At 39.9% G+C, this 15,836-nt stretch overlaps 1 protein-coding gene across 2 annotated transcripts; it reads right to left on the bottom strand.

The window, feature by feature from the left end:
* Window positions 1–3,245: 3,245 nt before the first annotated feature.
* SUMO2 (small ubiquitin like modifier 2) lies at window positions 3,246–14,208 on the bottom strand. Of its 2 annotated transcripts, XM_067717336.1 has the most exons (4): window positions 14,035–14,208; window positions 12,285–12,416; window positions 6,715–6,786; window positions 3,246–3,905 (listed from the first exon to the last, which is right to left on the bottom strand). In XM_067717336.1, the coding sequence occupies exons 1-4, from the start codon at window positions 14,053–14,055 to the stop codon at window positions 3,843–3,845; spliced, it is 288 nt and encodes a 95-aa protein (XP_067573437.1). In that variant the 5' UTR covers window positions 14,056–14,208; the 3' UTR covers window positions 3,246–3,842. The 2 variants fall into 2 exon arrangements, with proteins under 2 accessions (XP_067573437.1, XP_067573435.1); XM_067717334.1 differs by lacking the exon at window positions 6,715–6,786 and having other exon boundaries at window positions 14,035–14,192.
* Between the last annotated feature and the right edge of the window lie 1,628 nt (window positions 14,209–15,836).

Below are 15,836 nucleotides of genomic sequence, written 5' to 3'. Positions count from 1 at the left end.
ACACACCAAAGTCTCATTATATGGTTTTTTGGGGGTTTTTTCCTTGCGGTATGCGGGCCTCTCACTGCCGTGGCCTTTCCCGCCGTGGAGCACAGGCTCCGGACGCGACGCGCAGGCTCAGCGGCCATGGCTCACGGGGCCCAGCCACTCCGTGGCACGTGGGATCCTCCCGGATTGGGGCACAAACCCGCATCCCCTGCATTGGCAGGCGGACTCCCAACCGCTGCGCCACCAGGGAAGCCCCAAAGTCTCATTATAAAACACATATATTTCTTACTACATCCAGGACTAACCCTCAAATCATCACCTAGATAATCAAAATGTTGAAGCATCTTGTGGATGGGTCCTTTGCTTCTTAAAGTATTGGAGAATCATTAAAACCCTGAGGATTGTTTTTCCTTAAAAAGGAAAAAAGACCTTTCCCTTTTGTTTTTCCTTAAAAAAATTCGTTAGAGCACAATTTAGTATTAAGCATTTATTTAAAAACCTAGGGGCTTCCCTGGAGGCGCAATGGTTGAGAGTCTGCCTGCCAATGCAGGGGACACAGGTTCAAGCCCTGCTCCGGGAAGATCCCACATGCCACGGAGCAACTAAGCCCGTGCACCACAACTACTGAGCCTGCGCTCTAGAGCCTGCAAGCCACAACCATTGAAGCCCGCGTGCTACAACTACTGAAGCCCGTGCGCCTAGAGCCTGTGCTCCACAACAAGAGAAGCCACCGCAATAAGCCCGCACACCACCACGAAAAGTAGCCCCCGCTCGGCGCAACTAGAGAAAGCCCACGTGCCGCAACAAAGACCCAACGCAGCCAAAAATAAATTTAATTAATTAATTAATAAAAACCGAATGAGGGACTTCCCTGGTGGTCCAGTGGTTAAGACTCTGCACTTCTAATGCAAGGGGCATGGGTTTGACCCTTGGTCAGGGAACTAAGATCCCACATGCTGTGCAGTGTGGCCAAAAACAAACAAACAAACAAACAAACCAAAAAGTTTAAAAAAAACCTAATGAGACAAAGATTGTATTCAGTTTTTAAAATGAATAGAAAATGCAGGCCAATTGGTAGGGATTATGGTATTCAGTTGAAGCCTCAGCATCCTACGGCAGAGCCCTTACTTCACGCTGAAAATAAGTTTTATTTAAAATTAAAGAGTTCAGTATGTGGTAGTTAGAACATATATTATCTCATTTAATCTTCACCATAACGTACTTAACTCTTAAGAGTTGTGAGAATGCCTCGCAGAGCTGCTTCTCAATTCAATATTGCTCTGAAAATGGCACAGCTGGCCCTCTCCAATACCCTATGGCCCCCACAGAGACCTTGGAAAAAACTTTCCAACAGGCTGCCCTCAAATCCTGGGATTCCATTATCTTACTGACCTCCTGGTATCAATTTCCTACATAATTACACACTTTGACTCAAGTCTCCAATTTCTCCTCAAACTATGTTTACTTCTTCCCATGTTCCATTCAACATCATCCCCTTTAGACAGAATGTAATCTGATCATCCAATTAATTTCTGTGAGAACATAAACAAGGAAAACAATGAGCCAAATAACCTGACAGTCCTATTTCTGGGAAGCTGCTAATACCTTTTGTTTTGGCCTCTAGCAGCTTGGATGAATATGAGAGGTGCTTGAGAATAAAATTTATCTCCCTATACAGATTGGGTTCACTTAGGTACTATTTGCTACTTTTAAGATACAAACATGTCGGATATGTAAGCACAAACTTAAAAGAGTTTAGTCAAATTGTCCTAACAGTTATCCAAAAGAGCAGTGTAACTCCCATCATTTGAACCTCCCCTCTCAAGCCAAAAAAATTAAAATGCTACAATTACTTTCAGCATTTTCAACGATCCGCTTATTTTCAAAGGGTTTTTTAAAAAGTTCTCTGTAAGCTTTCCCATAAAATATTTGCCTTTTTGGTGGTAATTTATGTGAAATAGGCAAGGGCAACAATCAAAAGTTCACTTAAGAATAAGGTAAATCTTAATTATACACTGACCCAAACATCAATAAGCTACAACATACTATATTATGAAACAGTGCCTTTTCCACACATTTCCCTATGGCTTGTAAAATTCTACCGAAAGTTTTTCTAGTATGAAAGAATTTAAAAGTTCCCCCAACATGGCGAAAGCTCAGACATGACATTAGTTCCCTCTGGTTAAACAAGAACCCAGTTGAAGAATCCTTCCTTAATAAAGTTCTCTGGCTTCAATTTCAATCCTAACTTTAATTTTGGGGACAACAAAATTCCAGTACTTAATAGTACCTAGAGCAAGAGAAATGTACTTACCCGATATCTAAGAATTCTTGGGGGCAGGCTTCTCACACTATTTCACAATATAAATTGTAAAAATAGGTTGGCAGCACTACACATATAGGAAAATAAAACTTCAGTTGATTCAAGATTAACTCACATATACACAGAGCCAAAAACCTGCGTAATTCCTGCTGTCTCTGGGGAAGCTTATTCACTATAGAAATGGGGAATGTAAAAAAGACTATATTGCAACAGAGGTAGAGTGAATTAAGTGAATTGCAAGGCATGATAGCTCATGGGGACTTGATCCAAAAAGGCCACATTGTTAGGCAGTAAGGGTGGGAATTCAGTCTCTTGTAAACCATTATTGGAAAATTCAATTAACAGGCATCAGAAAACCTAACCTCTAAGTTCCAGTTTCATAGCCATCTAACTATGTGACGAATAACCCTCTAGACCTCAGCCTTGTCATTTTTAAAACAGGGGTTAGAACTAGATAATCTTTACATATCTTTCCAGCTCCAATATTCTGTTTATTGGTTCTGTAGTTATCTTTCCCCATACAACTGAATTTAAGAACTGTAGTGATCTGCATATTTAAGGCTGTAAGGATGGGTATACGTAGGTAAATATTTTCTGTCCCTCAACATCCTCAAATAAGGAACAAAAACTGTTTTAGGTTAGGGAGTATTTACCACCAGACAAAATGAGGACTAGAATGGTCAAGTGATTTATCAGCAGAGTCAGCAAAATGAGAACTTTTTCTTAGCTGCAGGTACTCACCCACTCTGCCTCAGGACATTCCTTGCTAGTCATTTATATAACTTTGTTATTCCCTGTTTTGCATTAGTCTGTCAGAAATGCAAAGTAGCTTTATTTCTTCCTTGAAATGTAACTTCTAGTAGGCCTATTCAGGTCATGTTTTTCTCTAAGCTTCAACTTTCTATTTAATATTCCTCAGAATAAAGAAAACAGCTCATTTTAAACAAGAAGTTTATTTAAACAACAAGACGCTTGACTTGAAGGGAAAACTATCTAGGATTCATTTCTTTTAGAGTAATTTATCCCTACTTAAAGACAGATTGCCCTACATGTAACAGCTACGTACAAAAAAGTTATAAAATTGTCCTTGGTTTTACAATGATAAATGAAAAACATTAAAATTCTCCAATCGAACAAGGTATGCAAGAATTTTTATGTTGTTCTTTTTTTGTTAAACAGTGAGAGCAAAATAACTTACTGGAATATAAAGATAAGAGCTGATGAGCATGCCACTAATGGAGAAAAGGGGGTATCTTCACAGAACCAGTATTTTTCCCCATTCCATCTCCATTTGATGTCGATCAAAACATACCGTTGGCCATTTAGTTAAAAAAAAAAAATGCAATATGCTTGTGCACATACACCAGTTACTTTATGTACAATAAAGGAATGGGGAAGGGGAAAATGAAAGAATAGAGAAACTATACTGTAGTAGTCAGGATGTGGTGGAACCAAATTGCAGTTTTCTAATTGAGAATGTCTTCTTGGTCTGGAGGAACAGAATTCTGGAGTAAAGTAGCAGGTTCCCTTTTTAGTAGACACCTCCTGTCTGCTGCTGGAACACATCAATTGTATCTTCATCCTCCATTTCCAACTAGCATAAATGAGAAAAAAAAACAATCGGCCATTGGTTATTTAGCTCTTAAAATTTATAACTATCAGACTTAAATAGCCTGAAAATCTGCACGAGTTCCACCCAGTTCCAGTGTTCATTATTTTAGATGTCCCACAGCTTAAAGTAGCGTAAGACTTAGGTTTAAATAATTTTTCACTTGGTCTTTTTTATGAAGATTACAGAAAATTGAGTTTTTAAGTTAAAAAGCTGAGTATGTCCATAAGTTAAATCATCTCACCTTTAATTATTGAAAATAAAACTGATGTGTATAAAGGCTCTCACTGCAATGTTGTTTAGATGAGCAAAAAACTGAAAATAACCAAAATATCAAAACCCCCAAAAATATAGTACATGCATACATGAAATACCATGTACCTATTATTAAAGAATAAGTAGATTTACACATGCAGAAATGGAAATATCCCTTAGATACGGTATTAGGCTAAAAAATTTTAAAACTAGGCAGCGAACAGCTTATAGTATTATATTTGTATATATATTTTTAAGTTTGTGTGTATGTGTATAATATGACTATATCTTTGCCTATGCAAAAAACAGTGGTTACCACTATGTAGTAAGAAGAGGAGCATAGAGGTGGGACAGGGAGGGTGGGAGGGAGGGAGACGCAAGAGGGAAGAGATATGGGAATATATGTATATGTATAACTGATTCCCTTTGTTATAAAGCAGAAACTAACACACCATTGTAAAGCAATTATACTCCAATAATGATGTTAAAAAACAAAAAAAGGAGCATGAGCAAAAACAGACTTGTTAAAAAAAAAATCAAAATTCAAAATGCTATTAAGTTTGCAAGGTTTACTAACCCACACATTATACATAAAACCATGTTGATAGCAGGAAGGTCTTGGTACATATGGCAACACTGTAAGGTAAACAAGCTTTGGAACAGTTTATAATGCTGATAATCACCCAAGAAAAATTTTCTAAAAACTGGTAATTTTGAAGATAAAACAACAACCTTGGGCATCTAAAGACAAGAAAGGGAACGTTTCTAATGAAGTTCAAATACAGTAAAGTAGAACTAAAGCATTAAAATATTAATGACTAAGTCTCAATTCTCTATTTGTAAAATGGAATATTCAGTTATGAGAACTAAATGAGTCAAAGAAAGTGAAGTACTTAAGAGAATGAGTATATAACAATTATACTGCTATTAAAATTGGCTGCTAAGCAGATGTTCTAATTTATACAATTCTGCTATTTAATAAGTACTGGAAGAACAATTCTAAAATGAATCAATTTCACTCTAAAATAAATTCAATTCCAAATACTAAAATGAGGTCAATTCCAAATTCAATTTGAAGATTTTATGAATGCAGTACTGAACAAATCCTCCTCAGGTTTAATTATTTGCAGCTAGCATGATAGACAAGTCCCAGAACTTTTTTTTGGTGGTGGGTGAGGGCTTCAAAAAACAGAAAATACATTACCATCAGAGTTTAGCATAATGGGTTCTTTTTATTCTTTTAAATCCATCAGCCTATCCACTGAAATGAAACTACTGGAATGTTTTTCAATTTTATAGTGAAACTTTAAATGCCTTCAAAGGATACAAGAGAGCTTTCTCTCTCTCTCATTCATCAAGAGAATTCAGCTCCTCCTTGTGGCTACATACTATAATTGCTTCTTAGAGACTCATCAACAGAAATTTCTTCAAAATATTCTTCCCTCAAGTATAACTCATAGATATTTCAAGTTTTTGAAGATTATCAACAAAACCACAATCTGGATTTTCTGCTTCACTCATACCATATTTATCACTTTCTAGTTTTTATGGGGTGATAAAACAAATTCAAAAGGACAAGGGCTCCAATTTAAAATTTCTGCTATCAAAGTTTTTTCCCCCAAAACAGAATGTCTTAAATGGAATTTCAGAAGGTAAAAAGAAACAAAAAGTTTCTGCTAAAGAAGATAGCCCAGCCGATCCCCTACAAAGTGACAGAACAACTGAAGTAATAAGTAAAGAGATTAAGGGATCAGACAACACCTTTTGTAGTAAGGGTTTGGAAAGCCACCAAATAATAATCAACAGCCCTGTGAAATAATAATCAACAGCCCTGTGAAACATAAGCTATCAAGAGACTTGCAGTTAGAGCCACTAGATTCTCTTCAGTTCAGAAGCATAGGTACAAGAGAATTCATGAGGGGCTAAAATGGTTAGGATAAACAGCCAACCAATCGCTTATGGGGAACCCGGGGTATGATTTAGAGCTGCAGCAATGAAAACAAAAGGAAAACAACATTCTGAAGTAACAAACAGGAATTTTATTTATTTTTTTCCAAATAATGCTGGCAAGAAGAAAAATATGGATTAAAGTAAAACGACCTACTAGTTTTACTAAGTGATAACTGAATATTTAAAAACCACTGGCACTTCCTGAATCTATTTTTTCTTTCTATTCCCTTTTGGCCATATTTTACACAGCTTTGAACTCTGGTAAAGAACTATAGGGTTTCCCTGCTGGCGCAGTGGTTGAGAGTCCGCCTGCCAATGCAGGGGACGCGGGTTCGTGCCCCGGTCCGGGAAGATCCCACATGCCGCGGAGCGGCTGGGCCCGTGAGCCATGGCTGCTGAGCCTGCGTGTCCGGAGCCTGTGCTCCGCAACGGGAGAGGCCACAACAGTGAGAGGCCCGCATACAGGAAAAAAAAGAAGAAAAAAAAGAACTATATTCCGATGACTAGAAGTTCACAAATTAATAAACAAAGCTGTTGAGAAAATTATAAAAAACATTGGTTTTTCTAGTTAGCACAAAGACATTTTTACCTGTGCAGGTGTGTCTGTTTCATTGATTGGCTGCCCGTCAAATCGGAATCTGATCTGCCTCATTGACAAACCCTGGACAAAGAGTTTAAAAGCAATAAGAATGCAAAGAAACAGTAAGAACTAAAACTACATGCATATTTGGCCATGAATATATTTAAAAGAGAGACCTAAATAAATGATCATCAATATGTTAACATTTCTATATTGGTTAAATGATTTGGAGTGATTTTCACTTTCTTTAAACTATACTATGTTTGATTTTCATTGGAAAAATGATTTTTCTTAAAAAGGACTGGAAAAAAAAAAAGGCTGTTTTTGAGAGCCATAGCTACTTTTGAGACCATAGCTACTTCAAGCTTGAACAGATCATACCTTGAGTCAAACAGTGCATTTAAATGAGTTAGATACTAAAAGGAAATTTGAAGCAACAGATGCACATGTCAACATTCCTCAACGCACATTAAAAAGCGCTCCAAAAACAAACACATAACAAAACCCATTAATAATATGAAAACTGAAGTCACCTAAAAAAGGTGTAATGATTAAAATAAAACTTTGCCTAAAAGCTACCTTCCCTTCTTGTCTATCCAAACAATTCCTACCACTATGTAAGAGTAACCTAAGCCCCAGCCCAGCACAATACTAGGAACACCACAGGCATATTCAAGTTCTTATCCTTGGGCAGTGAGTACATTTACAGCAAAACACAAGGCAATAACTGGTCCCTAAAACCATCTATAAGACCACAATCCACATCCAAGAAAATCCTGGAACAGCTCTAAAGAAGCACCTGCTTTTTTCTGCTTAGTACTTACCTAAGCCTGCAATTGTTAGTCAACCTTGTACTAGAAAATAAGCTCCAGTAGGGATAGAAATCTAAACTTAGTTACATACTGTATATCTTGCACATGGTAGGTGCTAAATACTGATGGAATAAAATGGATGAAAAGCAGTATCTAAATATGCTTCATTTTCTGTTTTTATTTGAAAATAAACCTAAAGCTAAGTTGAGGAGAAGCTTTATTACAAAAAGGGAGTGTCAAGAAATTTTTATGTGCATTTAAGGAGATAAATGAGCTCAAATATGCCCCTTTCTGCAAAGGGGACTCCACTATTAAGAATCACCTACCTGACATAGGGGTGGGGAGAAGGGGAAAAGAGCAAAATAGTAAAGTTGCTGGTAACTGCAACCAAATGAGGACAAGATTTCTTTGGAGGTATGCTGTGAATATTTTAACTTGAAAAATACCTTTCTTGGAAGCATCTTACACAAAGCCATTCCTGTATCATGCTCAAATTACAAACTATAATTCTCGTTACAAAAACTCCCAGTTTTAATTGATATTTAAGAGAAAATTAAACTGAGTTCCTAGAACTAAAAATATTGAAATAAAGTGTTCAATGAACACTTGTTTAACAACTGTATTCCCTTATTTAACAAGGATTCACTGAATTGGTCTTTAAAACTACCTGTCACGTGAAAATCATACTGCTTTCCTTTAAAATTCTAGTCTTTGAGACTTCCCTAATCCAGCGGTTAAGACTCCAACGCTCCCAATGCTGGGGGCCCAGGTTCGATCCCTGGTCTGGGAACTAGATCCTACATGCCACAACTAAAGATCTCGCATGCCATAACTAAAAAGATCCCACACGCTGCAACAAAAATCCCACATGCCGCAACTAAGACCCGGTGCAGATAGATAGATACATAGGTAAATAAATAAACGTTGAACAAAACACAACACAACACTCTGGTCTTTGACACATACCACTTCCAGACTAGCCCTTGTCTTACGGAATACAAGCAATCCCCCACCAGGTGACAGCCATAACCTAATTCATTCCTCATGACTTTCAAATTTAGTTTGCAATTACACAAAGTAACCAAGAATTCAATACCAAGCCATTAATACTAAGTATTATCTACTTACAAACACTCCATTGGAGACTCTGCTTCAACAAAACTCTTAGCATCTTCTATATGCTGGGTTCTTCCTTCACTACATCCAATGGCGTGGCCATTCAAAATAAGGGCGAAGGGAAGGCAGGGCCAGTAGAACACAAGCAAATTGTATTCCTTTATTGACACCTGTTTTTACGCTTTTCCTTATCAATAAAAGCTATTTTGCTAGAGATCAAAAGTCCAAAATTCAGGAAACTTGCCTTTAAGATTCTATAAACCATGTAAATTCAAACAATGAATTTGCATTAAACCAGTATTTGGTTTCCTCTTCTGTATAAATCTCATCCCTGAGCTTTAGAGTTGTGCTCCAGAAGAGATGTGTGAGGTTCTCTCTTTGGGACCCCATTTCTTCATTTCACAAAAACGAACTGGACTAAACCAATTATTCTGTGCTCTCTGAAACCACCTGACAATCTAGTAAACAATGCTGGGGTAGATTTACACTAGAATGGAATAGTATGCTCTCAATCAGTTGCCTGAAGGATATGTGGCTGACATAAAGTGGGCAAAGTCTAACTCTACATGTGAATGAGAAACTTACTTAGAAACCAACCTACAGAAACACTAGGTTTGAATGTTCTCTATTCTTTTACAAGCATTTGAACACATTCTATATGCTGAGCACTGGTCTAGGCTCTAGAAAAATAGTCATATAATAAAACAGCCCTATGCTCATGAAGCTTACACTTTAGTGCAGAGAGATAAATACAGACAATAATCAATGCAAAACAACAAATCAAAACAAACAAAAAAGAGTGAGAGGACCCAGTGATGGCAACAGGGGCACTTTGAATTAATCAGAGAAGTCCCTGAGGTAGTAGTTAATCCGGAATAGAATAAAAATGGTTGCGGGCTCAGCACTATGCAATGGAAATATGTCAGCCACATATGGTAGTTTTCTAGTTGCCACATTAAAAAGTTAAAAATAAGGTAAAAGTCTGATTAAAGTTTTAATTCAACATATTTAAAAATACTACCATTTCAACATATAATCAACATTTTAAAAATTGAGATATTTAACTTTTTTCACACCAAGTTTTCAAAATCTGGCATTCATTTTACACTTTACAGCACATCTCAATTTGGACTAGCCACACTTCAAGTGGTAAACACTCACACGTGGCTTGTGGCTACTGTGCTGGACCAAGTTTAAATAGAGAACAGAATTCGCTGATGGATTTTATTTGTTATGATGCATCATCAAGGAGGACCCTAAGGTTTTGACAACTAGATGCAGAATGGTGCTATTTACTGAGTGGGGACAACAGAGAAAGATTTCTAGTAGAATCAAGAGTCCTGCTTTGCATGTTCAGTTTTAGATGCCTATTAGGCATTCACTGGAACTCCTCCAGAGATCCAATACCAAATGAGTTCATTAGAAAGTAAATATGAGCATTCAATTAATCTTGATAGGAAATCTTTGGTCAAGAAGTCTCACCTGCCAAAAAAACTTTAGCTATGCAAATCAGATCAGATAAATATTTTAGTTTTTAATAACCTGTAACTACACTTAGAAAGCAGGGAATCAGCCCAATTAGATGATACTTCAACTCCCTCTTCCTCAGAACCAGAGAAACCACTTGAAAAGTAAACAGGGATCTTGTTTCACTCAAAACTCTGACGTTATCCCCAATTTAAGAGGAAAATGGGAATAAACATCTTTCCAAATTCTTCCTGGATAATATTTTCACATTTGCATTCCAACAGATATGCAGTGGAATTATATTTTTTATGGATTACCAATGTTCTTTTTCCTCTAGTGCAAGTTAAGAGTGGACCCAACAAGTTTAGTCAAATATAATCCCAATCTTATGCCTAATAATTGAAAAAAATAAAGGAAAACTTTATTTACACTGGGTAATATAGTAGACTTACTTTAACATAGCAGGAAAACTAAAAAATTCTTGATTGACCCACTAACTAGATCTTATAAGACAATTTCCTATAAGGATAATCTAGAATACACAGGATGTGCTTTACTTTTTCTGGCACACAGTATAATGCCCCAGCACATAGGCATCTGGTAAAAAAAAAAAAAAAAAAAGATAAAAAGCTCTTTTGGGGGCCCCACAGGAAATATGGGAAGTCTTAAATATGACCATTTTAGGATGGACAGAGAGTATCAATAGATGTATATAGTAAATTGGTAACAGTTAATCTAGGCAGTAGACTGATGGGTATTCAGTGTAAACTTTTTTCTCTAAGTTTGAAAATTTTCATAGTCAGTGTTGAAGAATATGACCATTTAAAAGCTAAAATTTAATAGTAATTAGAGAAAAGTTAGGATATGCAGAGAATTTTGTTGAAAGTCACCAAATCTAAGCATGAATTTCTATGTTGTATAAAGTTTTGCTACATAAACATTCTACAAAATGATTACCTTTTAAAATTCCCCTGGAACCTGAAGGAGTACTAGTATTCAAATATGGTAGATACCAGTGCAAAAATTCTTTAGCACAATTAATAAGTACATATTTACTGTTAGGGGATTTCACCAGAATTCTTCAAATGAAAGTACACTGAAGGGCATATCTTTGTAAGGAACTATGAAAAAGTTTTTGAAGATAAAAAATTATAACCACAGTACTCTTATTATCTTATAAATAAACTAGGCATAAAATAAAGCTTCAAACTCAAAAAGAAGTTTAAATCTTCAGTTTAAGAAGCCCTTCAGTCTCATGGAGAAGGCCCAAGTATCAACTCAAACTCAATTTCCCAACTTGTAGAGGTTTTAACCTTACTCTGTTCTGAACCTATTTTTAGGAGGTGAATTTGCCATGTAGACAAGTTGTTTTGGTCTAATAATTTTCCAAATTTTTATATATTATACATCCAGGGTTGAACAAGAAAAATACTTCTGCCAGGTTACTGTTGGATTAACTGATCTACCAGAGTTTCTGTTATACTTGCAAAAGTCATTTTTAAAATTACCTTTGTATTGTTACAGACTCAACATCACAAAAGGAAGCTTCTTTGTCTTAAAGTTTACATTTACCTCCCAGCATCTGTTCATTTCTACTTCCTCTTCTGAGCTAAAAAATTTACTGTTTTCTGAGTAAAATTCAAATATCCTTATAATACAGGAATGTGTATGCTTGGCTCAGGAGGTTAAATCTCTTGACCTCTACTATTAGTGTAAAAAGAAAATATTACAGTTTTACATGCTTCAGGAAAACTGCAATGTCCTTAAACCCACATTTACTCCCAAATTGGTTAAAACACCCGAAATAAATTGTTTTGACACAAGACAAATTTTTAATTGTTAAAAAAGAGCCTGACAAGAAATTTTACCAAGTTCGTTCTTATTTTCTTATAAAAGTAAAATTACATCCCCTTGGGAACAAACCAAATTATTGTGAAAATAATTTGATGCATTTCTGGCATAGAACTAGAATCATATGTGATATTAACCACCCTAAGGGATTTTATGAAGAATCAACAAACCAAGTGTATGATAAAATTGTGATATATCAAGTATATAAGTACATATTCATTCTACCAAAGATAATCTATTGATATATTATGCTGGTTTCTATTCTCAAGAAAAAAAGGTTTGTTTTTTTTAAATACGTTTTATTCAGTGGAAGTATACAAGTCAGTTCCTCACCTGTCGTTCACAATAGGCTTTCATTAGTTTACTAAGTGGTGTATGCCTCTTAATCTTAAACTGCACCACAGAACCATCCTGCCCCGCCACCTTCAAATTAATATGATCGTTGTTCTCAGTCTTGACTCCTTCCTGTTGAAAGAAAAATAAAAGTAGAATTTGGAAAATGTGAAGAACAAACACCTTTTAAAGCAGCAGCAGCCCAAGTTGCTTCAGAAATCAACAGGTTTCTCATTCTTATAACAGAGCATACAGCTGTTTGCAGCTGCTGAAATCAATCTGAAAGATAAGAAACCCTGAAGCAACAATATTAAATAGATGTCACAGAAACTGAAAAGCAGCCTACATCCAATACTATCAGTGTCGACAACTGGTTTTTAAAGATGGATCTCCCTCAATTTACTGCAATGCCCTCTTGAATCTGAGTTTTTTTAAATGACATATATTGTATTACACTCAAAATGTCTTTCCTCTAAAAAGATTAAAAATAAGCATCCTTTCTCTTTCCAAAATGCTTTGAGTACAGAATGCAAGAAAAATCTAGAGCTTGAAATTCAAAACTCATTACAAATCTCATTAAAAAGTTACCAAATTCAGCTTAATAACAAATCTCAAGCTACATTAAAAAAAAAAACCACCTGATTGAGGAATATCCTTTGATTCTCTCCCAAGCAGCGGTAATAACTCAGAACCACTATTATTGTTCGCCTCTATGAGCAGCTTCATTTTTGTTTATTTTTAGTTATGAGCTTATTCTCCCCTCCCCTTTGTTGTCATGAGTCAAATGCACAGTTTTATTCCTTGTAGATTTATTCCACAAGTCTTCCTTGTAGATTTTTACCCAATCTGAAGTTCATCAAAATCAAGTGTAGAAGGAATTCTGTAGCCCCTAAACCACTTCAGAATGGAAAGGGGGGGGGGTGTCACAAAACAAACCAAAAGAAAGTCCCGTGTGCCAGGAAGAAGTGTGTACCCGAGTCCTCCAGGGAAAAGCCTCCTGGAGCCTCAAAACCCGCGTTGAAAAGTTAAGCCCTACGAAGTCTCTCTGCTCGTACATCTGCCTCCAACTTCTCGAAACCACATGGTCTCGGCAGGTTAGGGGTTATTTGGCACCCAGGGAAAAGCCACTGCCCATTCCGACAAAAAATGTGGGAAATACTCCCCGGGAATCCCCCAACCCCGGCCCCTCACGACGGCCGACGGGCATCCGGCTTCCAATCCATCAGCAGCCCATTGATTCGCCCCGAACCCTCAACCGGCCAGTGCGGCCCGGGGCAGGGGTCCCCAGATGCCCGCGGCCCCCACCCCGGAGGGGGGAAGCCCGGGGAGGAGGGAACTCCTCGCCACCGCCAAGGCGGCAACACCCGCCGCGGCCCGGCGCGGGGTCCGCCGAGGGTGGGGACACCGCGCGCCCTAACGCCCCTCGTCACGCTCGCCCGGCCAGCAGGGCCCAAGAAGCCCAGCTCGCGGCCGGTGGGCCAGCGGGTGTCCGCGATTCGCCCGCCCAACTCGCGCCCGGCGCGCACTCCGAGGCGGCCGGGGGCGGGGGAGGGCGGTGGGGCCTCCTCCCGCGCGGGAGGGAGGAAGAGGGGAGGGAAGAAAATGGCGCGGAGCGCCGGGGCCTGAGCCGCGGCCGCCCCGTGGGGGGCCCGGGAAGGCGCGGGGAGCCCGCGGCGGGCTCGGGCCGGACCCCGGCCCGCGCCGTGACCCCGGCCGCGCGGCGAGGCGCGGAGGACGGCGCCGAGCTCACCTTGGGCTTTTCGTCGGCCATGGCGAGCGCCGGAGTCTCCTCAGCTGCCGCTTCACAAAAGAGGTACCAGGTCCGCACCGAACGAGCACACAAGCAGCACCAGGAGCGGCAGAAGAAGGAGGCGGCAGCAGTGGAGGAGGGAGAGGGCGCGCGCACGTTGTGCGCTCCCTCCCCCCATCCTGCGTGCGCGAGCCCGAGTCGCCGGGGCTCCTCATTGGTTGCCGCCTCGCGGGAGCGCGCAACGCTTACATAACCACCGCCAGCCCCCGCCCCGCACCGCCCCAGCGTGGGCCCGGCGCCCGCCAGGCCGGCGGGAAGAGGCGCGGACACGCGCACCCGGGCCGTCGCGGGGGCGCGCCTGGCTCTGGGCGGGGCTGTATTGTCCTCCTTCTGTGGTGGAGCTTAATCAAAATGGCTTCCAGCTGGTCCTCGTTGGGGACTGGGAGGCTTGAGGCCTAGACGTGACACACAAGCCGGGGAAGGCAGACTGACTAGACGAGGAAGGGGGAGCCTAAATCAAAGCCCCAGCACGAGGTTCTGGGAAAATAACCTCTCATTCGGTGGCCCAAATACAGCTTTCCTCAGGGTCAGAGGAACATCACACTTCCTCTCAGTCAGCCTCTCTTCCCTCGGATTTTAAAGCTTCAGCCTCAACCCGCTTCCCAGCAGGCTCTTGCCTTAGTGCCGTGACTACTTCCGTCCTGCTGGAAACCCTGTACTTTGACTAGCTGAAGGAAAAGTTTCATCCTACAAACTCCTTACTCATTGCCTGGCTCCCAACCTCCTAGAGGAAGCAAAATCCATCAGAGAAGCACCCGATATCAAGCTTCCAAACCAATCGATCACTTCCTCCTCACATCCGTTCAGAAATAGAAGTAGGTCCCTCTTGTCTTAAGCACAATCGTAACATCTGTGCCGTGGATGTCCCCCACTCCTCTCGGTAGGTTTTATTGATTATGTCCTTTATTTTCTTCCACTCGCACATTAGCCGTTACCGTAGAAAAAGACTCTCAATTCTACTTCCTTCTGAAGTTACCACCGTATCTCTCTCCATTCTTGGCCAAATAGCTTGAAAAAAATGTGCACGCCAGCTGTCTCCACTCCCTCACCTCCCACTTACTCCTCAACGCACTGCAATCTGGTGCCTGGTTCCACTAAAACTGCTCTCTACAAGGTCACCGCAGACTTCTTTGCTGAGTCCAGGATGCTTCCCAGTTCGTCACTCCTCTTGAACTCCCTCCCTGTGACTTGGGGCTATGACTCTGGCCTGTCCTTGATCCCTTTGCAATTTCTTTCTTTCTCAGCCCTTCCCTTAAATGTCCCTTGGGTTTTGTTCTAGACCGGTTTCTCTTCCCATTCTATCCCCTCTCCTGAAATGACTTCACCCCACTTCTATTACCATCTATTTGCTAATGATTCTCAAGTCCAGATTTCCAGTCCAGATCTTTCTCTGAATTTCCAGCCTATAAATCCAACTGACTTCTGAACATCTCCACTTGGATGTCCTAGGGGCACCTCAAACTCAGCAAATCTCAACTAAAATTCCTCAATTTACTTCTCAGACCTGCCCCTCTCTTTCAAGTGGCCCGGTCACTGACTGTATGACACACCATTATAACATTGCTCCAGGGACTTCCCTGGTGGTCCATTGGTTAAGACTCCACGCTTCCACTGTAGGACTGAGATCCCGCATGCTGTGCTGCACAGCTCAAAAAACAAACAAACAAAAAAACACAACAACAACAACAACAAATTGCTCCAAGCCAAAAAGCCAGGGGGCATCCTTGACCCCTTCACACACT

Source organism: Pseudorca crassidens, chromosome 19, assembly GCF_039906515.1.
Source record: "Pseudorca crassidens isolate mPseCra1 chromosome 19, mPseCra1.hap1, whole genome shotgun sequence".
NCBI lineage: Eukaryota > Metazoa > Chordata > Mammalia > Artiodactyla > Delphinidae > Pseudorca > Pseudorca crassidens.
The sequence above is the reverse complement of the archived record's forward strand: the minus strand, read 5'-3'. Positions and strand labels throughout refer to the sequence as shown.